Source organism: Manis javanica, chromosome 9 (assembly GCF_040802235.1).
Source record: "Manis javanica isolate MJ-LG chromosome 9, MJ_LKY, whole genome shotgun sequence".
Taxonomy (NCBI): Eukaryota; Metazoa; Chordata; class Mammalia; order Pholidota; family Manidae; genus Manis; species Manis javanica.
The window spans coordinates 100,697,460-100,722,015 of record NC_133164.1 but is presented as its reverse complement, the minus strand read 5'-3'; the positions used below and the strand labels follow the sequence as shown (position 1 = coordinate 100,722,015).

The 24,556-nt window shown below is 48.5% G+C and overlaps 1 protein-coding gene across 3 annotated transcripts in view; it reads left to right on the top strand.

Moving 5' to 3' along the window:
- The window catches only part of LOC108394882 (lipoxygenase homology PLAT domains 1), a 54,717-nt gene extending 36,608 nt beyond the window's left edge, over positions 1-18,109 (top strand). For 2 of the 3 annotated variants that reach the window (XM_073212995.1, XM_073212992.1), the window contains 4 exons: positions 6,779-6,949; positions 10,638-10,770; positions 12,130-12,288; positions 17,207-18,109. In XM_073212995.1, coding sequence (XP_073069096.1) covers positions 6,779-6,949; positions 10,638-10,770; positions 12,130-12,288; positions 17,207-17,687 — 944 coding nt within the window. In that variant the 3' untranslated portion in view covers positions 17,688-18,109. The remainder of the gene's footprint in view (positions 1-6,778; positions 6,950-10,637; positions 10,771-12,129; positions 12,289-17,206) is intronic. The other variant, XM_073212993.1, reaches the window with a different exon arrangement.
- The last annotated feature ends 6,447 nt before the right edge of the window (positions 18,110-24,556 follow it).

Sequence of the window (24,556 nt, the reverse complement as noted above, 5' to 3'; positions counted from 1 at the left end):
TGAGATGAGGGCAGATTCTTCTATCTCTGCTTACTATGTCCCCCCACCCATGTATGTTTATTATCAGTGTATGTGGGTGTCTTATCCAGGAAAGGGTGCAGTAGAAGGGGATGCTTTTTCCTCACCTGTCCATTCAGGAGTCATGTGCATTTATGGGAAGAAACATGCTTGCAAAACATTCTCAAGATATCCCTAATGAATCTCTGTCTTTATCAGGAAGGAAACAAAATAAAGACCCCTGAATTCTTTCCCACCCTCTTGTCATCCATTATGATTGTCTTAGGACTAGTAGCAGGTCGGCTGGTGGTTGAAAGTCTGGCTTAATAACAAGAGTCATAATCATAAAGACCATCTTCTGCCCCAGACACTTCACAAAATCAGGATTAGCCTCTACCCAGGACACTCAACAAATGAATCTCTCAGGACAATCACTTCCATGTTTGACTGGGCTACCACTGCGTGCGTCACCACAAGCCTACTTAGAGGTATTTGGCAGATCAGGTTAGTGGGGGAAGGATGGAGATGTGGCCTGTCTACCCGAATACCCATGTGTATAATCTCCTGCAGTGCTTATGCCAGAGGCAAGCCATTGTTTAGGAAGTATGTTTCGAGGAAGCATGCCCCTGCCTTCATCGGAAAGAAGCACATTGTGTCCGTGGGCTTTTAATTCTCTGCCTGGCTTCCAACACACGCTGACAAGATATCATTACTCTTGAGAGCAGGGGCCGTAATTTATTCATTTTTATCTTCATAGTTGCTCACAACAGTGCTATACCATGAAGCTCCATATGGAGTATAAAATGCCATTACTCTTAGCTCCATTGAGACTCCCCACCAGGAGAGAGCTGAGAAATACCAGGGCCTTTAATCCCGTACTGCCATAGCCCCTATCTCAGAAGCAACAGAGAAACAAAGGGACTATTGAGAAGGAAGAAGTATTATTCCCAGCCAGTTTGAACAATCCCCTAGGGTTCAACCACATGATGAGATCAGAGGGCCAGGGATTCCCTGGTCACCTCCTAATCAGGCCAGAAAACTGGGGAAGGATTTCGTGTTGATCATGACGACCTCCCTCTCTTTTCCAAGAAGGGAAGATAATCCCAGGAACGTTTTTAATATGAGTGTTGCACTCACGGGAAGTGAGGGTGGAGCAGATGGACAGAGAGACTGAGGAGGCCCGTTTAAAAGCCACTGAATTCTACAGAAATCATTCGATGGTCTTTGAAGCCGTCGTGGAGCCATGGTTCTGACTCCTCCTCTGGCTTTTCGCAATCCTGGCCTCTGCAGCCTGTTCCCAGGGCTCCTCCTACTTCAGGGGATGACCGTTTTCAACCTGGCCTGTTACAGACATTCCCTCAAGCTTGTCAAGATGGTCCAAATTACCAGAAAGCCCACCCCCAATTCACAACAATAAAAGGCAGAGGGTTGCTGGTCCAGGATCAGAGCCGATTTCTCTTCTGCCTTCAAAGACCACTGTCACCAGCTCCGTCTCACCCAGCTCTGAACCCCACCTGACTAAACTCCGGAAACCGTACTGGTTCTTTGTTCCTTGGCTAACTTTTCCTGGTGCTGCCTCACCTTTAGGGTCCGCCTTCACCCTCCATCCCAGTCTGTTTCTCATCAGAAACTTTCCAGAGTTCTCTTGGGCATTCCCGTTCCACATTGTATCCTTTCTTCCAAACTCTCTAGGGAAGTAATTTCCTCACGTATTTGAGGAAAGTGTTGCAGAAAGTTATGCAGTAGTATTTCAGGAGTCAAGTAATGTTTGTTTTTAGTGATGCCTGTGTTTTCCCTTTTCTTGTTTTTCTCCTCCTACATGATCTGTCCTCTTCCCAGACAATACGAGCAATACAGTTCCTCTGCTACTAACCATCCTCATAGTTTTTACACTGGTATCAATCAGTAAGTCAAATATGATTGACTCTTGTTATTTGCAGTACTGATGCTCTGTAAAGTTGCTGCCAACACTGAATTAGCAAACACTGAGCCAGTGCTTCTAGGGGACATACAAGGTTAGATTACGTGAGCCTCTGGTCACAACATTTTCATCAACTGATCAATACATAACCTTGTTTTATATGTGTTCCTCTGTAAAAGACACGTCACTTAATATATACTATTGATTTATTAACAGTGAACTCATGGCCAACAGCACTGTAACTCATGCCTGAAGGAAGGTTATGTAACACATCTGTTTCCTCCATGAGGCATATCACAGCCTTCTTGCCCTCAGTAGAGAGCATGTCAACACTATATTTCTGGACCATTTTAAACAGTGAAATCACAAAAAAAAAAAACACAAAAATGTGAAAATATGTTTCTAAATAGACCACAAAAAATGAATTTTGAACTTTGAGGCCAGCTCTTATTTAAATTTCACCTGGCATGCAATAACTTGTGCCTTTGGGCAACCCAGTAGTCATTCATAAATACTCAGGAGATGACTTTGCATCTGAAATTCTCATCCCCAGCTGAATTTCCTGCTAAGTTCTTATGCATCCTTCAAAATTGAGATCAACTGTCACTTTCTTCATGAAATGAAGTTAAGTGCTCCCTACTCTATTCTCCTAAACTGCTCTGTTCATACCTTTATTTGTAGCACTCACCTTGCTGAATTGTAACTGTCTTCCAAAATCAATTGGCAGATTTTGAGTCTCTCAGGGGTAAGAGACCTTGCTTGACTCCCCTTTGAATTCCCTGAGGCTTGTACTTAGCAGATATTTAATAATTATGTGAAAGAATAACTAAATTTATGTCAAGCATCAGCTTGCAGCAGCTTATAGATCCTTAATGAATGGCTCTAGGATGCCATCCTTTTCTAGAACTTCCATGGAGATCTCTTTCTCCCCTCTGGGTGTTTGAGATCTTCCCAGATATAGCCACATACTTTCAGACACTTGTATCAAAGGATTTGTAACTCTTCAGAGGCAGACTTAGTGGGTTGAGTAATGCACCCCCACATACACATACTATTCTTGTCCACCTGGAAGCTCAGAATGTGACCTTAATTGGAGATAGGGCTTCTATTAGTTAAGGATCTTAAGATAAAATCATACTGGATTTAGGGTGGTTCTTAAATCCAATGACTATGTCCTTTTTAGAAGAGAACAGGACACAAAGAGACATATGAAAAGACCATGTGAAAATAGAAGCAGAGATTGAACTAGAGATAACAGCTACAAAGCAAGGAATGACAAGGATTGCCAGGAGCCATACCCAAAGTATAAAAAGGGAGGAGGATTCTTCCCTAGAGTCTTCAGAGGTATATGGCCCTGCTGACACCTCAATTTTAAACTTCAAGACTCCAGGACTGTGAGAGAATATGTTTCTGTTGTTTTAAGGCACTGAGTTTGTGGTAACTTGTTACAGCAGCCCTAATACAGCAATGAAGGCCCTAATGGAGGAAAGTGAAGACTTTCCTAGGGCCCTGATTAGTCACGTCTCTACAGCAAAAAATCTGCCTCAGGATTTGCTACTGGATGGAAAAATATTCAGGGACACTGGGCCAGAATAAAACACACCAAATCAAAGTGCAGCCCCATCAGAGAACCTAGTATCAACAGGGCTGGCTGCAGTGAGAGCAGGTGGTTCAGAGTTATCATTCTCAAGGTGGTAGCAGGTAGGGATCTGCAGGGCAAACTCATTGCTCTTAACTTTTACAACTGGGTCTCCATATCGCTGCAGGCAATTCAGTGGTAACCAACTATTCTTCTAAGCAGGGAAAAGAGGACAAATCGAGAGCCAAAGGCATCATACACTAGCCTCTATTCCCACTATGGACTTGTTGTTTAATTCCAGCCACTGGGACTTCTGCTTTGTAACCTAACTCCCACCAGGCACCCCAGCATGATTACATCTCCCTGTTTATGATTAACAAAGTCTCTTAAGCCCTTGTCTCCTCAAAGAAAGTTCTTCTCATCACCTTACCTAACTTGAGCCCCCTCCCAGAACAGTCATCATATTTGTAACTACATGCTTATTCTTTGTCTCCATTACTTGACTATCAGCTACTGAGTACCATTGTCTCATTCATTGCTCTTTCTCTAATGCCTATCAAACTGCCTGTGGTAAAGGCTAAATATATTTTAATGGAGCTTATTTATATACTTTTTCAGTCTCTCATACCCATCCCTGTCTTTGTATGCCTCAATTCACAGGGAATCCACATTTCTCCAGCATCAGTTTTTTCTTACACCTTAGTACTTCCAAAAATTTTGTTCTGGTCATGAACCTAAGCACTCTAATACCAGCCGCCCCCACCTCCAACACTGATTCGCACACATGTAGACTTTATCAGTTTTTGTGATGCATTTTTCTTCTGTGCAATAAACGACAGCTAATTCTTTTCTATTTCATGGCTGTCAAAATCCTGAAAGAAAAGTGAGAGGGGTCAGCACCATGGACAGCTCTGCACAGTCAGTCTGTGCGGTTCAGGTGCCCGACTCTTGAACTTGATTCCTCCCTTGGATAGCCCAGGACTTTCTGTATCTTCTTCAAGCCCAGGTGGTTAGGATACTGGGGTCAGAAGAGATATGGGAAGTCCATGTTCTGTGTCTAACTTCCTCTTTATAGTAACTTTCTCCTCCAGGAATGGAAGTTTAAATGTTAATGTAGGCTAAGAAGGCCAAATACGTCCTTAAGCTCAGTTTTTGCCACATTTTTTCCTATTAGCTTTAAAATATTCCAGCTACAGTATGGTTCCCCTGCATAGCAATTTATGAGGACAAATATATTTCATTTGAGAGTCTCCCATTAAAAAAAGTTGTGGATCCCTGAACAAATACCATATGTTAGGTTACAAATGTTTAATTAACTTAATAGCATAACAATCTTCTCTTTCCCTGAACTCACCTTTCCATCTTTTTGTTTATCCAACAGTTCTTTTTTATGAGAAATCTTAAACATGCACAAAAGTGAAGAGAATAGTATAATGAACTTCCACACACCCATCCCATAGATTTAACTAAAATTAAATTTTGAAATTAAAATTTTTTATTAAAAGGAACACAGGGTGGGGGTTGGTGGAGAGGAAAGAATGCCTTCCCTTGGGACATTTTCCAGAAGAACCAACATTTCGGCTTTTCTTTCTCTGCCTTCCCCTTCTTTCTGTGTTCCACTCTAAAAGCCTCTTATTGGAGAGTCATTTCCAGACTGAATACAGGGAGGCTTATTAAGCAGTTTAACCCATTTCCCAATACTATCAGGAGCTATCTCAGAAAGCAGCCAATTTAAAACTTACAGGTGAAATTGGCCCAAATGCAGGAAAAAAGAAAAGTTACAGAGTTTTAAAAAAAAGTTACTGATAAAACCACTCACCACTGTTAAACTCAACACGTGTTTAAAACCTTAACTTAATTGTTTTAGCACTTTTTTCTACTTCAGTAAGTATGAAGTACTTTTTAAACCTAGAATAAAGCTACACCAGGACTGCCAATACATATGCCCTGCCCGTGAGCCTTCATATCTACTCCCTCAAGGCTAGATGCCTTGAAGTGAGTGTTGGTCTTCGTGTGTCTCTTTGTGCTTATAAGACCTTGAGACTGCAGGCAGGACCCACAGTTGTTGCGTTGGGCAGTGTCTGGTCCCAGAGAAGATTTTTTTTGTGGGGACAATGGGACTGTCCCCACAGCCCACGGTGGCATGAGAGGGGAAGACATGAGAGTAGAGGATATACATTCCTTCCTTGTGAGGCTGCCGGGTGGACTTACTATGCGCAGCAAGTATCACCACAACCTGTCACACCCCTGGGATTTCCCTCCACAGGGGGCTCTTCGGCTTTCAGAGTTCTCAAGGACTTTGAAGGGTAGAGAGCAACGAACCAGTGATTGGCACAAATAATAGGCAACTGTCACAGAAAATGCACACGATTCATATTTGACAGCTATGATTTGGGGAAAACATTTCTGAGGGAAGCCCTGCCAATTATAGCAGAAGCAACTGTATGTTCAGTATTAAGCCAAGACTTGTCAATTTCAGTATATACCCTAAGGAAATAGCAGCTTCTGATCCTTTCTATGATTGTTGGACAGCCAAGGTCCTTAATGTCATAACATAGTCAGCACTCCTTGAGCAGCTACTACAAGTCAGTCACTATACTAGACATTGGGGACACAAAAACAAATAAGACCCGGTCCCGCCCTTGAAAGCTCACAGTCTACGGGGGAGACACATGTAAACAAGGATGACTCAGGGGGGTCAGGGCATGGCTAAGGCAGATGCAGGATGCTATGGGAGCAAGAAGAAGGACATCTGGCACAGGCCTGCTGGACATCAGGGGACACTGGGAAAGCCTACCTGGAGGAGTTGATACCTGAACTGATTCTGGAAGGACAATGGGCGTGAGCTAGGTGAACACTGGTATCTGGAGGTAGTAAGGTTCATCCTTCAGCTTTGTGAACTCCAAAAAAGTCTGTTGTGGGGGGCAGAGACCCCCATTGTGAATCTGATGACAGCTATGAGCCCTCTCCCTGGTAAAATGCCTGTGTATAATTGTAGCACAATTTCTTACAGCCCGTAGCTTGCTTAAATCCCGTACATAAATCCTCTAAGGGTTCATGAACCCCAAGTTAAGGATTTTGCAAAGAGAATTATATCCTCAGGGCTGGAGTGCCCTCAGAGATCATCTGACCCAATCCCTCATTTCATCCACCAGGAAACCAAGGTCTAGAAAGGACAGAGAAATTGTCCCGGGCAGCATGGCCGGCGGGCTGGGGAGCGGAAATCTGAAAGTGGAGGGAGGAGCACAGTTAGCTCCAAGTCCCCCCAATGTCTTCCACAGGGATGTTTCCTGGCTGGCACCTGAGCTACATCGACGTGAAGGACAACTCGCGTGATGAGACCTTCCGCTTCCAATGTGACTGCTGGTTCTCCAAGAGCGAGGGCGACAGGCAGATCGTCCGCGACTTTGCCTGTGCCAACAATGAGATCCATCATGAGCTGGAGGAGACCAGTACGTGGGGAGACTGGTGGGCCAGCCTACGTGTGATGCCTCGCCAACTCTGCAGAGTTAAATGACAACTAGCTCAGGAGGGAGGGGAAGGGTGTTTGAAACTCTAAAGCACAGACATTTATAGCTGGAGGGGAGACAGGTGTCCAGTGAAGGAAGTCATGCTGAGGAGGTGCATAAATAAACATCCTAAATGTTGCTTGGTGAACCTGAAACAGCCAAGAAACTAGTACCAGATCATGGCCCCAGTTACAGAGACTAATTAGGTAGCATGAAAACCTACTGGGGACTAGCTCACCATGGCCTGAGGGCTGGTCTGGGCAGTTTGGTGTGAAGCTCTCTCTCTGCCTTATTTTTATATGATGGTCTCCATGCAGTTGGTGCCTGAGGCAACAGCTGGTACAGGACTTCCTGGAAACAGAATATACAGAGGGAGCCAGCATCTCTATCAGCCACTGTCTCTTTGGTCCTTCCTCAGGATATTTAAAGGGAAAGAGTAATTGATCCCTAAGGGTGGATGGCCATCAAGCACTAGGGAGGTGTTTCTTTAATACAGATGCCAATGTCTGGGTCCAACATATTTGAAGAGGTCTTATAAAGGCAGAGCCCAATGTAAGGAAAGGATTTTTCCAACTTCAGTTAATAAGATAACACTAGCTGCAGTAAGAGGAAAACTCCCAAATAGCAATGGCTTAACACACCAAAATTTATTTCTCATTCATGTAATAAACAGTACAGAGTGGGTAACTGGCAGGAGGTCTTCCACGCTGTTATTCAGGGACGCAAGCTCTTTTCATCTGCATCTCTGCCATTTTCGACAGGTGGCTCCCATATTTCTTGCAGAAAAGAAAAGAGTGTGGAGAAGGCATACCCCCCTACCTTCTTAACAAATGGACTCACTTTCCATTGCTGAGATCTAATCATATGGCTCCTGGATGCAAGAGCACCTGAAAAATGTAGTCCTGGGCTGGACAGCCCCTTCCAGGCAAACACTGTACCCCACGAAGGGAAGGCATGGACCTTTGGTGGAAAGCCACCCACCATCTCCACCATGCCATCCAAACTACTCAGTGATGAAATTAGCTGCTCTTAGAAGTACTGAGCCCTTGTGTCTCTGGGGGCATTCAAACAAGGGCCAACATTGTCAAGTGTACTGTATGAGGATTCCTGCCCTAATTCTGAGGATGGATTCTCAGCATGTATAATTGCAATTACTGAGGAATTACTGGGTGCCCCATTTTATTTTAGATCTTATGAGTGATACATATTGCTCTGTGACCTCTAGTTGTATCAACCTTGCACATAGGTCAGTCTCCCTATACAACTGTAAGCCCCCCAGAAGTCAGTGACAGAATCACTCATGTTCATAGCCCTCTGCAGCTCTGTAGGCTGTGGGACTTAGTAGGTGAACAATTAGTCAGTACTCAGCACATAAAAGAAGATGTAGTCCTTTTCCTTGGAGCCCCACAATCTTGTTAAAGGGAGAGGCTTAAGCTCCTTACTCAGTAGGAATGCTTAAGCCCTTTCCACAAGTGCCAAGATGAGCAATAGAGGCTCTTCAAACCATTGGCTTTCAGGGGAGGAGAGATTTGTGAGGCTTGGAGCATAATCACTGAGTCTCCACAGATTTCCTGCCAAACAGCTGCTAAATCCTGCGGTATTTGGGTGGGCAGGGAGATTATAGAGGGGAGGTGGCACTTGCAATAGTTCCAGAAGGACATTTCCAACTGGAGATGGGAGAGCAGGGGTGCAGAGCCCAAGAGGTGGCCTGGATCCATCTGTACCAGGAGCCTGTAGGGGGCAGAGCAGCTGCCCGTGGGGGACTGACAGCCATGCCTGTGTCCTCAGGTGGAGGCTCATCAGGGGAGAGGCACAGTCACAGCTTGAGCCACACATCCCAGCCCTCAGCTACCTTTATTTAACCATTTGGCAAATACTTATTGAGCATCTACTAAGTGACATGGCCTATTTTGAGTTCTGGGCACTCACCAATGAATAAAACAGAGATTTTGCCCTTTTTTCACTTAAACTCAGTGTCTGTGACCCAGTTTAAGCTTGTGAGGACAAACACCCCATCATACTTGAATACAGCTTCATTTATGGAAAGCACTCCACACCCCTGTTCTCATTAGGCTCTTGTGGCCTCAGTCCCACCCTGAGCTAGAGAGGGTACAAATTCACACCCCTATATCATGGTTAAGGAAAACAGAAAAACAGAGGCGTAAAATGACACATCTAAGGCCCATTCACAGCTACTGGGACCCAGGTGGCTTGATTCCTAGACCAGGAGTCACTGCACCACTGCAGGATGTCTTGTCTTTATTGGGCCTGGCTGGTACACCAATTTCTTGCAGAAAAGAAATGAGTATGGAGAAGGCATAACCCCCTACCTTCTTAACAAATTGACTCACTTTCTATTGCTGAGAACTAATCATGTGGCTTCTGGATGCAAGAACACCTGGGAAATGTAGTCCTGGGCTGGACAGCCCCTTCCAGGCAAACACTACACCGTGAAGGTCCAGCCAGTCTGTTAGAAAACCCATTTTCATATTCATGTTCTTGAGACTTACATTTGGGATGTATCGGCAAGCAAAATGAAGACCCCTGCCCTCATGGCACTTACATTCAGATGGGAGGGGGATGCAATAAACAATAACATAACAGGTAAATGACAAGGCATGTTAGATGGTAGTAGGCAATAAGGACAAGAGAAAATAACGGCACTGGAAAGGCAGGCCACAAGTGTGGGGGAGTCAGGCTGCAGTTTTGATCAGGATATTTGCAGCAGACCTCCAAGGGACATTTGAGTAAGGATGTGCAGGGGAAGGAGTAAGCCAAGACAATAAGGGTGTAGATGAGGCAGAGGGTCAGCACTGGGGGCAGACAGAACAATCACTGCCAAGCTCAAAGGCAGAAGGATGCCCCAGTGTGCCAGGAGCAGCGCAGCGGCAGAGCAGCTGGAATGAGTGAGGCAGAAAGTAAAGGAGATGAAGGTGGAGAGGTTATGGGGAGCCGAGCTTTCCCTCTGTCCCTATGGCAACATCAGTGTGGAGGTGAGGGGCAAGAGAGAGAAGTTTGGTGCCACCCAGAGTCTAGCCCAGTCCTGATACCAGGCACCCACTCACCAAATGTTGGGTGAATGAGTGCAGGCATGCCTGGGACCTGCAGGGGAGGGAGGCTGTGATCCTGAGCAGGGCACTGGCATGAGATCTGAGACAAGCCATGCAGAACTGCCTGCCGGAGAGTTCAGGGCACTCCTGGGGTCTCACCCCTGGGGCCTTCCTTTACTTTCTGTTGTTGGGTCCAACCTCTCCTCCCTTCTCTTCGCATATGATCTCCATTTTGCATCTCAGGGACTTTCCACCCCTGAGAGCCAGGCCCAGCATCTCTCCAAAAGCCTATCCCCACCTCCTGCTTCCTGGAGGTGACTGGTTCACCCCCAGCAGCCCCCAAATTTGCTAGGCAGAGGTTACTTCTATAAATAAAATGGGAATGAGCACTCTAGCCCCCAAACAAGAGCAGGTTCTGTTTATAGTGCTTCGATTGTGCTCATTTTAGCCTACCCTCCTCCTTCCCTAGGCTGTGGTCTAAGAGCAAATTTAGGACCTGAAAGGATTGGCCGTTGTGCTCCTGCCCCGGTGGTGGGGACTCCCCCGCCTCTGCTGACCCTCTCCCACCTTCTCCACTGCAGCCTACGAGATCGTCATAGAAACGGGCAATGGAGGCGAAACCAGGGAGAATGTCTGGCTCATCCTGGAGGGTAGGAAGAACCGATCCAAAGAGTTCCTCGTGGAAAATTCTTCTCGGCAGCGGGCCTTCAGGAAGTAGGAAGAGGGGTGTCTACCAGGGAATAATGGTGGATGGGGTGGGTGAGGGAGGGGCCTCAAGGCCCAGCCTCCCTGTGGGAGCCATCAGTATACAAATGGGCCTCAACTGCAAGTACTTATTGAGTACCTGCTGGGTGCCAATCCCATGCAAACTGCTAGGGATGAAAGGGGAGATTTATAAAAGGGCAAGGAAGAGACTGCCAGGTAAAGAGAGCCCACTGTAAGGGACTAGAGCTTAATTATTCCAACCACTAAAAACATAGAATAATTATGTAACATGATAGAGGAGCTTATTACCACCACAATGGCGATCACAGTACAATATATAAAGGTATCAACTTAAAATGTTGTATACTTTAAATGTACACATTCAAATGTCAAGTATATCTCAATTTTTAAAAGTTAATGGAAAACTACAGCAAAAATTAATTGATTGATTAAAGATGGACCAGGAATCACCGCAGACACTGTCCCATGTCCATGCAGCTCAGGGGCTCCAAGGCTAGTTGAAAAGGAAGACATTCACCCATAAAATTGCAAAGGAATCATAAGACAGCATAGAAATAAGTTCTAGTTAGAGGGAGGGCAGGAGAAGAGAACCTCAAGGTGCTTTGTAGGGAAATCACAATTGGGTGTCCTCTGCTCACGGCTCCAGGTTGGCAGACACCCTGGAGAATCTCACCTCCTCCTCCTCCACATCACAGCCACTTCTGCCCTGCTGAGATGCCCCCTTCATCTCCCTGCTCCCTGCAGAATTGCTTAAATAAGTCCCATAACCCACTGTTCTTTGTTCAAACTCCCTCTGCATCAGGATTAAGTCTGGGCTCCTTAGACTGGCCCTCACAGACTACCACAGCGTGCTCTCACCCCCACCTTCCATACCGTCGCCATTGCCTTCACTAAACTGAGACCGCCCCAGCCAGCACTGCCCCCAGAAATGTCTCAGCCTCCACACTCCACTATTCTCATCCCGTGACTTTGCCAAGGTGGGTCCACACCAGGGAACTCTTCCCTTCCTCCCCTCCCTCCATTCTCGGATTCCCACCACCCTCTTTAGTCAAGTGCCCAGAGCCCAGGGCCCAGGGGTTCACCCTCATCCCAACTCCATCCTCTTACTGATGTTACCATTCATTGGTGCTGGGACCAGGCATCTGGCAGAGCTTTCTAATGGTTGTGATTGTCTTATTCCAAATGAGACTGAACCCCTCAGTGAATGGAGGCCTGAGATCTGGTCTTACTTCCCATTCTACCCCTAGTCCTCAGACCAGGGCTTGGAATGCAGTAGGCACACAATACATGCTTACTTCCTTCAGTGTGCATGGCAGTTCTCATTTGACCCACCTTTGTGTCCTCCAGGGGGGCCACAGACACGTTTGAGTTTGACAGCATCTACTTGGGGGACATTGCCTCCCTCTGCGTGGGCCACCTCGCCAGGGAGGACCGGTTTATCCCCAAGAGAGAGCTGGTGTGGCATGTCAAGACCATCACCATCACAGAGATGGAGTACGGCAACGTGTATGTACTGTGCCTCCTGCCCCCGCCCCCAGGAAGTGCCTGGCCCTCCCTGGGGACTGAGACTGGACCATGGGCAAGATCACAGGGTGTGGGGGAATGGCCCCTTGGAGGTGGAGTCGCCTCACTAGGAGGCTTATAGAAGGCAGGAAGGGAGGAGGCAACTGTACTGTTCTGGGGCTGTCTGAACCACAGGCCTCCTGCCAGAGGCAGGGGACTGGGCCAAATGACCTTGGGTGCTACAGCCTTATAATTCAGGGACGCTTCCTTGGAAGAATACTGGGCAAGCCAAATAGTGCCAGGCAGCAGAGACTGACTTTCCTTCCCTTGCCCTCCCATCCCTGTAGAATGACAAGCACAGCTCTGCCACCTGCTGCTGCCACGGTCATAGTGAAAGCCTCTGTCTGCATGGGCAGAGCAGGGCCAGAGACCAGGTGGCCTAATCCCATGGCCACCTGCCTCCAAGGACCCCAGGGGCACTTTGCATTCCCCTACTAGGGCCTTCTGGAGACTGGGGTATTTCTGGAGGATTTAGAGTTTTAGTTACCTGGGTAACCATCCACAGCCATCAATTTTCCTAATGAAAACCACTTGGTAACTAACTACATTGAAGACAGAAAGAGCTGGAAGCTCTGGAGGGCGGGGGAGACACTGAGAAGGAACCAGAGAGAAGGAAGGGGAAGCCCAGGGCAGTGCTTGCTCAGGCCGAGGAGTGAGTGGGAGCCGAGGGGCATGACCCACAGGGGCCTGTGCTGCCAGCCCCTCACGGTCCCCCTTGGGCCTCCTTCCGGGGCTGTCCCTGTCCTGGTAATGCCTTTCCTGATTAGCGTGGGAGGCAGAAGCTGCTGCCAGGTGCAGGCCAGCTGAGGGACCCTCAGCCACAGGCTCCAGCCTTCAGGAACCCGTGCTTCTCAAAGTGACATCTGTCCATGCCCACCTGTGACCTGCAGGCTCCCAGAAGTGGGCTCCTCCCACCAAGCTGCCCTGCTGGGAATCGGTCAAGAAATGTTCTGGCTGGTGAACTCCTGTATTAGCCACCACAGACTGGGCGTCTCAAACAACAGACATTGTTTTTCTCATAGCTTTGGAGGCTGGACCATCAGAGATCAGGGTGCCAGCATGGCTGGATTCTGATAAGGCCTCTCTTCTTGGCTTGCTGTGTCCTCACATGTCCAAAAAAGAGAGAGAGCTCTGGAGTCTCCTCCTCTTATGTGGATGCTAATCCCACCATGGGGGCTCACCCGCCCTCATCTAAACCTAGTCACCTCCCGAAGGCCCACCTCCAAACGCCATCACACCGCATTGGGGTAGGAGGGCTCCACATATGAATCTGGAGGGGAACATGACTGAGCTCACTGCAGCTTCCCTCTCAGGCTGCAGTGTTATTTGTTGCTCTTTTAGAAAAAAAAAAAAACAGCTAGGGTCCACTAAATCCTGTAGGAGCTTCTGGGCATGGCTGCTAAGAGCAATACTGCTGAGAATGTGAGAGCAGGAACAGAGAGCGCTGAAGTTACCAGCTCAGCCAGCCAGCCAGGGCCAGGCCAGAGCCCCTGCTGCAACCCCGTACTGCCTCCAACCACGGGGGCTCCTTTGCAAACCCCGAGTAAACAAAACAACACAAGAATACAATGAAATAGTCACCACTGGAGTTAGCTTTAGACTGATAAAGTTGGCTGTGAGAAAAAGAGCCAAAGACCTCAGCACCACCTGGCACCTTCAGTTCTCAGGAGGAAGGGGAAGGAAGGCCCAGCCCATGAACCCCCCACCCCACAGTCCTGGGGCCGAGTTGTAGGATTTCTTGTCCAGTGGAAAGAAGCCACCACTCCCAAGTGAGGCATCTTTTCCTACACCCTCAAGAGCGTGGCCCTTGTCAGTATGTCACTCAGTCTGGAGGGGAGGAAGGGATGTCCACGGGGCAGGGAACCTTCCCAAAGGGGAGGGAGAGGCAGGGACTCCAGAACTGCTGCCACCAGTCAGCTGTGTGTCCTCAGGCAAACGGCCACATGTCTCTGTGCCTCACTGTGTCCTGGGGGGAGAGCTGGATGCTCAGCAGAGTCTGGCAGTAGGGGAAGGATGGCAAGGGTCCAGCCTGGGGGGCTTTCAAGAGACATACTCCAGCCCACCTGCCTGTGCAGGTGGTTTCTGATGGATGAGAACATCTCGCTCCAGAAATGCCACCTCCACGCAGAAGGGGGACTCTGCCGGCATGGCTCATCACTGCGGCTGTTCACGTGCCGCTGTGCTAGAACACCCAGGCCTTCTGCCACTGTAAGAAACCACTTACACAGCATGGTGGATGCATCCACTGTTCCTCTCCAACCACCACATTAACCATAATATTTGGATTTCTGTGACTCCCAAATGAATTTAATCTCAATCTCTTATAAACACAATAAGCTCAGATTTTCATCTTCTAACCTTTTCTAGATCTGACTTCTCTTCCGCAAAGCACATTGCCTTCTTCTTTGCCACTGATAACCAAGGATTTCAGTGGAAGGATATAGAGGGGCTTTTATTTTAAACCAAAAACAGCTTTATTGTTTATCCCAATATCATTTACAATACATAGTCATTATAAAAATTCAAATAATATTAAAAAGTATATAAAAGAAAGTAAAAATTCCCTAAAGCCCATCAGAAATGGTCACCACAAGCATTTGGTGGTCCCATTCTGTCTGGTATTTTTCCACTATCTCACATACAGACCATTCATAGAAGTGTGATCATGTTACCCATGTTTTTTTCAAATATTTAATTTTTATTTGTTCTCTGCTTTTGTCTTTACTCTTGCTGGTGACCCTACCCCATTTTCAGCAGGAACAGCCTGGTGTGTGTCCTCCCACACCTAGAGTCTTGACTCTGCAAAGCCCTGACATCCCACATTTTGGTGATCTTATAATTATGTCTATTAGGAAACATTTCCTTCTAGCTATACCAGGGAATATTTTTCAGCCATTAAAAATAATGAATTAAATATGTACCAGATGACTTGGAGCAAGTCCCAGGAAAAGCAAGATATGGGAAAACACTTATTATATGATACCATTTTGCAAAGGGAACACTGACGTCCCACATATGTCTGTGTCTATGTGGGTCTATGCAGGGTTGGGTGAAATGGAGAGAAATTTGGCAAGATACACTCACAACTGTTCCATGTGTTATCTGAGGTGAAAGTGAGATGCTGAAGCAGAAAGGAGGAAGAAAAAAAGCAATGGAGCTGAGCAAAAAGGAAAAGAAAAAGTGTATTTAGAAAAACATGCATATGATCACAATTTGTGCATTTATGTAGAATTATGTATATCATTGGGCATTTACATAAAAAACATTTTCAAAGAATGTTTAAACAAGGAATGCAATTATATTGCCCTCTAAGATTGTTGATATGTAACAACAATCCAGATTTACCAAGTGATAAATTGGAGGAGAGAGATCTTAAAACAGAATGAGGATTTCCTGCAAAGGGTCTTTAAGTGGCTGTTCTTCAGGGGGCCTGGCAGGTTGGCTGCTGTGGGCTCTGGCTCTGCATCACCTCCGGCAGTGACTTCTCCTCTCCAAGTCCTAGTTTCCCTGTCTGTGCAATGGAGGATGATGCCTACAGCTCAGCATTGTTGTGGGAGGTAGGCAAGATGCGAGAATTCAAGGCCTTGGCAGAGGAAGCTTACAGAAAACCAAGTTCTTTTTGCTGTTGTGGACTTTCATCTAAAACAGTGTTTGGTGTTGCCCCTCTAGGTCTTGCACGGCTGCACTCCTGAAGTCATTAGGCAGCGCCAGGACTGCTTACTTCCAGAGCTATTAAAATATTAGCAATTTGGAATGGGAAGAAACCAGAGTAGTCATTCATTCTAAACCTCTAGCACTGCCAATGGGAAAATCAAGGTCCGGAGAGGCATGTGACTTGCTCAGGGCATACAGGTGGTAGATGACAGGGCTGGGACAGACCCAAGGCCTCTTCATGCCTTAGGCAGCGCTTTCCCGCCATGCCCTTTCACTTCCTCCTTGGTAATTATTGAACTCACTGCTACCACCCAGAGGCTAAAACTGGGGAGTGCAATGGGAGCTTGAGAGGGGACCTTTTGGTCCAAGACCATTGCTGTCGGCCCTGGCCTTGCTTCTGCTGTGGTGGCTTCTTCAGTAGAGAACTTTCTCTAACCCCTTGTACTCTGCAGTCCTTGAACACATGCACGTGCACACGCCTGCACATGCACACACACACTCATAGCCAAGGGCAAGGGATCTGGGAGCACACCTCCCATAGTCACATTTTCAATTGGCTGTGCCTGGGATTGTCACTCTGGACCCCGCAGCTGCCTCTGCAGGTGACAGTGTGGGGCAAAAACATTCATCAGTCCCTTTGAAATAGCAAGGGATCAGCATGATTGGTGTGGCGTGAGCTTAGAGAACGGCAGGTGACAGGTCAGAAGGGCACATGGAGGAGGTCAGATCATGCAGGGTCTTGAAGGTCTCTGTAAGCAGAGCAGTCATGTTCTGAGGCCCACATACGCACAGGGTCACTGGCCGCCATGTAGAGAATTGACTGTAGGTAGTCGGAAGCAGGGAGGCCAGTTAGGAGGCTGACAGGTCCTGGCAGAAGATGGTGTGACTTGGACCATGGACATAGCAGGGCCCATTGTGAGATGCTGCCTAGATTTCCCAGCTGGCTGATCCTGGATCTACTGTGAAGGCAGGGTCAGTGGTATTTGCTGGTTGGTTGAGTATGGAGGGTGAGGGGAAAAATAAAGGGAGGTCAACGGCAATGGAAAGGATAGAGATGCCTCTCACACCATCACTGAATTTTAAGATAAATGAGACCCTATCCTCACATTTTAATTCAGGAATTTCCAGTCCCAATATACTGACACCTGGGGAAGGAATTGTTTATGGCTGGTGTCCTCTGAGCTTTCTCCCCCCAATCGGCCCGCAGGTACTTCTTTAACTGTGACTGCCTCATCCCCCTCAAGAGGAAGAGGAAGTACTTCAAGGTATTCGAGGTCACCAAGACGACGGAGAGCTTTGCCAGCAAAGTTCAGAGCCTGGTGCCGGTCAAGTACGAAGTCATTGTGACGACGGGCTATGAGCTCGGGGCGGGCACCGATGCCAACGTCTTTGTGACCATCTTTGGAGCCAATGGGGACACAGGCAAGCGGGAGCTGAAGCAGAAAATGCGCAACCTCTTCGAGCGGGGCAGTACTAACCGCTTTTTCCTGGAGACGCTGGAGCTGGGCGAGCTGCGCAAGGCGCGGCTGGAGCATGACAGCAGCGGCTACTGCCCCGGCTGGCTGGTGGAGAAGGTGGAAGTCACCAACACCAGCACAGGTGTGGCCACCATCTTCAGCTGCGGCAGGTGGCTGGACAAGAAGCGCGGGGATGGGCTCACCTGGAGAGACCTCTTCCCTTCTGTCTGAGGGGCCGGGACCCTCCCTCCCACCCTCTCTGCCCCGCTCCTGGCCAACCCTCCCCTCCCTCCACCTGGGCTTTAAGCAGTCCTGGGGACCCAGTGGTGTGTGGCTCTCTGGGCAAGAACTTCACAGTCTTTTGGAGGCCACTGTAGGTGACTACTTGTGGGGTCCTGCCCTCCCCAGTCTCCTGGATCTGCAAGAACCAATCAACATGTGCCATCATCTGTGGCTGCACAAAAATAACTTTTTGCATTTTCTTTTCCAGTAACCACAGTGACCAGGCTGAGACTTGCTGCCGAATATGGATGGGAAATTGGGGCTTCACCCAGGGGATAGAAGTGGGGAAGGAGAGGCCATCAAGATGGTATATTTTAAGCAAAAACTAATTAACACTTTTTTCCCAAAAAAGCTGGGCTAATTAAATTATTACCAACCACACCCCACAGAGAAGTCATCTTGGTATCTGCTCACTAAGAAATGATCCTTTTTTGCAGTTTCAATAAATCCAGAAGCAAAATGAGAAAAAAATCAGGAAGGAGGGTTTTGGCCCAGGGGAATTATAAGCCTGTGAAAAGATAACATGATTCTTTCCATCCCTTCACAGAGAACACATTGCCACGTGCCTGCTGGCTGCCACAGCCTGTGATATGATAACACAGTTGAGACCCAGAGACCTGAGCGGCAGGTGGCAGAGGAGGTGCCTGGAAAAGCCAGGTCACTGTTACACTCAGGCTGGGAGGGGAGGAGGGGCACGGGGCTATTTACCACATGTCACCTGTGGCTCTGTGGACAATTTGGACTGAGAGCTGTCCTCATGGGGGATATGATCTTGATAGGGAGGTAGCAAAACCACATACTCATGTGGATGCATGCACATACACATGCATGTACACGCATACACACACACACACAGTCCGTGATCAACGATCACAAGGAACTGAGCAATGCGCATCCAGAGAACAGCAGAACTCAGCACCTAACTTGTGATATTCCTGCAGAAGGAGGCCAAGCGGGAAGGTACATTGGGTGGGGAGGTTTTCCTGTGGGGAGGGCACCCCAGTACCAGGGTTCCTGCTGTCCAGCTGTGTCACCCCATGCCCTCCAGCCCAGACAGGTGTAAACTCTTAGTGAGGCTTCGTGACTTTGAGAGAGGTTGAAGCTGAAAGCAGAGGGTCAGAGGCAGCCTGCCTGGGCTTGAGTCCCAGACCCACCCAGAGAGCTTGGGAGAGCTTGAGCATGTTTTTTGGGGCCTCAGTTTCCTTATCTGTCAAACTGACTGATAATACCAGCCTCATAGGTCATCATGGTGACTAAATGAGTTAATAGGCAGACAGCTTTAATTCAGCAGCTGCCCTGAAGTGTGATGTGTCCATGATGTTGAACAAACAGGACCCAGAGGAGGGAGTGAGGAAGAAGGAACCATTAAACAGCTTGACTTGTATCTTTTTCTGTGGAACTGGTGGAATGAAATGTAGGCAAGCCTCACAGCTCTCCTGGACTCTCTAGGTCATAAAAAGTCCAACCACCACTTTAAGTCATATCTCAACTCTGTAATTTAAATATCCAGCTCCAGTATAAAAGCCAAACATCACACTCAGAGTGGAGTCTTCGCACAGACAGAACCCAAGGTGAGGGAGGAGAGCATGTGCATGAGTGTGAGTGCACATGTGTGTGTGAGTGTGCGGCAGCCTCACCTCCTCCTCCCCACCTCGCGCTTTCACTGCTGCCCACCTCTCGCTGAGCTTCAACTCCTCCAGGCCAGGAGCCGGCCCCCTCCTCTGGGAGGGGTGCAGGTGTGGCGGGGTCTTTTCTTTCAGACCGACACCCTTTGAGCCCTTCCTCTCCCAAGCAGAGGGCTGGACTCTTCCTCTGTCCCTTCACCCTTTCACCCCATCTTCCTGTCTAGGCTCTCAGGAGCCCTATAATAGGTGCTCAGGCATCCTTTGTGCTAACAAACCCTGGGCATTCAGGCCACTGACTTCTGTGCTCTGCGGCCAGCCAGCCCATTTCTCATCCCTACGACTTCTCTGGATGGGGCCACACACCGTGCCCTCAACAGAAGTGGATGCATCCTTTCTCCAGGTAGCCCTGCTGAAGCCCCAGTCAGTAGCCTTGGGTGAAAGGGCAGCCAAAAGGAAAGGGGGACTCCCAGGCCACTCACAGCTCTTTCTGAATGTCCTGTGTTCGCATCCACCATCCCTTCCCAGCCTCTCCCCCTTTCAGAACCTGCAGGAGACTGGTCAGAGTTGACATCAGTTTTCTGCCATGCCCTCTAGCAAGCACCATGTGTAGGATGTGGTATCTATTGTCTTGTTGATCCAGCCAAAATTGGTAGAGGCAGAGCCTCCAGCTATCCTCCTGCTGCTGAAGTGTTCAAAAAATGTTAGAGCACTCTCTGCGATAGGGCAAGCCCAGTTTGACCACAAACCCCATGAACTTAGTCAACTTTCTTTCCACCCCTCATCTACCCTGATCCCTCTGTAGACTTGTCAAGGTCAGACAAAATCATTACCATGCAAGCCCCATAAAACACTGTTAGATCTTTGATCACTCAGGTGTTCTCGCTATCCACAAGGCACCCAGCCTCCCACCAGGTTCCCCAAGTTCCCAGAACCTGGGCCACCTCCATGGAGGACCAGGGGCCCACAGCTCTGTGCCCAGCAGGCTGCCCTTCAGCCACACCATGCACACTGGTCCCTTTTGCTGGGCCTGTGCTGGGGCTGGGCCTCTGCCTGCCGTCTCCTCGCACCCACCCACCCTTCCTTCCTGCTGCGGTCTGGCGCCTCATGCTAGTCCATCCACCAGCTTTATCAGAGCAGAAACTGAAGTCCAAAGTGGGCCTCTGGCTCACCCCAGGGCTTAAACTGGGCTGTCTGATGCCCTTCACACTCTGTGGAGGAGCCCCAGCTTAGATGTGCTTGGTGGTGGGAGGAGGAGATAGCCAGGGGGCTGGGAGACTTGCAGAATTCACACTTGGTCAGGTCCCATCTCCACAGCCCTGCCTCTGTGGGCTTGGCACTGCCTTCCAGAAGGGGCGCAAGAGCCCTTAGCAAATTGTACTGTTTGGGGCCCTTACATCCTCCTTCCTCCACCTGGGCTGCATGGAGGCCGTAGGCGAAGAAGGTGGGGGAGAGCCACTTAGCGAGTTGCGGGGAGGAAGGCAGAGGTAGGCCACTCCCTGCGGCATTCTGCTCTCACCTGCGGCTGCTCCTGTACCTGCCCTCTCCCCTCAGGAAGGAAGGAGGGGCAGAAGCCCAAAGGAAGCTCTGCCTTTCAAGTCCATCTCTCCTGTGCAGGCTTCTCAGGAATGCCCCTCTTGGGAGGGCAGAAAGCAAGGCTGGGATTAGGATGAGGCAAGTAAGAAGCCCAAGGTGCGACGTTTAAGAGGGCCTCAGTCTGGCGCAAAGGCAGGGCCTGTCCCTGAGAGAGCAGACTCCCACGGCGTTGTGCCAGGGCCACCTCACTTGCCTCCCCTAGTCCTGGCCTGAGCAGAAAGCTGTTCTACCTATGGCCCCGCAGAGGTCTGTAGCCCTCCAGCTAGCCAAGGTGAACAGGTGAACAAGGCGAAGGTGAACAGGCCCCTTCTCTTGGGAAGGTCCCTCCTGAACTGACACAGCCGACACCCACTGCTGACATAGTCCCTGGGCTTCACTGGGGCTGTCGCCACCTCTCTTCCAGCCAAGACAGAGCCCCTCACCAGGGTTCAAGGTGAAGAAAACAAAGGAAGGCATGGTCTCCATCCTCCACCCTAGCACGCCACCCAGCTCCTCCCTCCATTTCTGCATCCTGACAACTGCCCATTCCCCCCCAACTCCACTGGTCCTAACAGCCCTAACCTTGTCAGAAGGTTCTTCCTTATAAGGATGGCTTCTTGAGTGACAAAGTTTTCTATCAGCTCCATCTTCTTCACCTGATTTGGAGACAAGGTTACATTAAAGAATATCAGGAGAGAACCTTAACTGTATTACTTTCTATTAACTGCTAACAAAGTATCTCCAAATAAATATCCCTGGGGGTCTACGTCAAAGAAATGGTAAGACTGATGTGCAATTAGCATAAGCTATTTACATACAAACTGTTGCACCAAAGTCTAAAAAATACTTTTGTGCTTAAGTAGGTTAAACAAAATCCTTCCAACCTTATTTTCTCAGCTCTTTGGCTAAACAACTCTTTTCTTCCAAAATTTCCACAGAAGTAAATGCAGCCCAGTTCAGTTATACCCCTTCTGAATTCTGATTATGTGGGATCCAACCAGCTGAGGTCAGAAGTACTACGGGTGCCCCACTTCATGAGGACCCCAGGCTGCATGTCCATCCTGAACATTCAGGTGCCCCCGTTTCTCCCAGACCCTTGGCAGAGCATGGCAACAGGCATCAACCCCCAGCAAAGGCCCTGAGTGAGGGCCTGGGAAGGGGCCTTCCAGAAACCTCAGCCTTCCTTCCAGGAACCTTGGCCTTGAACTGAGGTGAACTGAGGGGGTAAATAGAGCCTGTAAGAATGAAAAAGGTTTTGGTTAGATGGGCCTGGAGAGTGAATGATTTTTTAAGGTAGGATATAGCATTTTAGGCCTAAATGCAACAGGGGAAGGCTGGGTGGGGGGAGCTGAATGGTGGGGGCGGGGGTGTTGCTTGTGAGCTCCAGGGAAGGTGAGTTCTGTGCTTCACTCCCATCCAGGAGGCCTCAGTTTGGCTTGCCTCCTGGAATCTTCAACTGATGCAGGAAGCCCCTTACAAAGCGGTGATTCCAGAAGTCTTGGTTTTGAGGCCTCAGCCATCAGCTTTCCTATTGGATAGGCAATGACTGGTGGCCAGCCATGGCTAGGGGTGATCAGAAGGGAAGTAGACAGTGATGGGGCCAGGAAATCTCTCTAGGAAAAGAAGAGGGACGGGAGACCAAGAGGACCAAGGAGAAAGACAAGGGAAGGCAGGGATGTGTTCAAAGACATCGTCGTCATCATCATAGCTAATATTTATGCAGCGCTTAACTATATTCCAGACACATGTTAAGTACTTTACATATATTAGCTCATTAAATCCTCATAAGACCTATAAGGCAGGTGCTATTATTATCCCCATTTTACAGATGAAGAAAGTGAAGCACAGTGAGTTTAAGCAACTTGCCCAAAGTCACCTTGTTTACAGGTAGCACAGGTAGCCCAAGCAGGGCTTTTCCTCAAATGAAGTGTCGGATGGAAGTTCGCTATGTAAAGCAGATGAATGAACGGCAGCTCTGAGGAGGAACAGGGGAGAGAGAAGCTCTGGCCCAGAAGGCTGCTCAGCCCGTGCAGGGCAGGTGTGGGAAGAAGTATCCTGTGCTGGGTTGAGGGCTGCTGAGCAGAGCGTGCCACTGAGGGCAAATCGGAATGGGAAACAGGAAACATCCTGGCTAGAGAAGGTTCTTGTCCGCTCCTGCCCAGGAGTGGTGGGGCTTCCTGGGGCCTGAAGAGTGCTGGGAAGGAGCAGGGCATGAGGTGTCGCATTGCAGGTGGCCTTTGCTGGGTTGTGGGGACAGGGGTGGCAGGGAGGAAAGCACCCGCTGGGAGACTCCCAACAGGTCTCCAGGAGAGGTGAGGAGAGTGTGATGTTAATTATTTCATGTGTCAGTTTGAAGGGCCACGGGGTGCCCAGATTAAACATTATTTCAGAGTGTGTCTGTGAGGGTTTTTCCAGATGTGGTTAGTACTTGAATCGGTAGACTCAGTAAAGTAGATTGCCCTCCCTGACGTGGGCAGGCATCATGCAGTGCCTGCATGGAACAGGGTTAACAGAGGGAGGCAGGATTTGCTCCCTTCCTGACTACCTGCCATACTGGATATCGGTACCTCCTGCCCTTGAACTGGAACTTACACCAGTGGCTCTCCTCGCCTGCAAGCTTTTGGACTTGGGCTGGAACCCCAGCACCTGCTTTCCTGGGTCCCCAGCTTGCAGACGGGAGATGATGGGACTGCTCAGCCTCTGTAATCATGTGAGCCAATTTTCATAATAAATATATATAATATGAGTGCATATACACACACACACACACATCCTACTAGTTCTATTTCTCTGGAAAACTCCGACTAATACAGAGACTCTGTTCTTCCTTACTTTACATCCTAGGGGACCTTCAGGGGCAGTCCTGGGGCCTATGCAGAGTGTGAACACGCATGTTTTCTGAGAGGTCACTTTCCTTCTGGGCATTGCAATAGGAAGAGGGCGTGGGGTGGGGGTACATTAGAGAGGCTGTACATTTGCCCGTGTGTTGTGGGCACAAAATCCAAGGAAAAAGAATTACTCCCCCAACCCCCCTCCTCAGCCCCAAAAGTAGCCCTGGTCTTTCCTCCCAGGAAACCTCTGTTATAACTGTAAACAGAGATTAAATAGACAAGGATAATAGAGAGAGGCAGGGCCCAGTAGGGACCTGTGGAATTTGAGAGAGGGGAGGAGACTAGTCTTATCCATATTTTTACACTTCACAAAACCAGGGAAGGGACATTTCGTTCCCATGTCCACGTGCAGGTTAGTGGTGACACAAGGACTAAAAAGGCCTGGTTCATGGATCAAGAGGCATGGATGAAAATCTGTGGAAAGCTACAGACAGCATTTTGGTTCACCTCACTGAACAAGAACTAAGATTTAAACATCCATTAACCTAATGTAAACTGTGGACTTTAGTTAATAATAATGTCTTAGTATGGGCTCATCAGTTGTAACAGATGTACCAGGCCAGATGTTAATCAAAGCAGAAACTGGGTGAGTATGTGGGAATTCTCTACTTCCTGCTCTTTTTCTGTAAACCTAAAACTGCTCTAAAACAAGGAAGTCTATTCCTTTTTTTAAAGCTCATTTATATGGGTTCCACTTGCAGTTTATGAAAGAAAGTCATCTTTTAGTTCA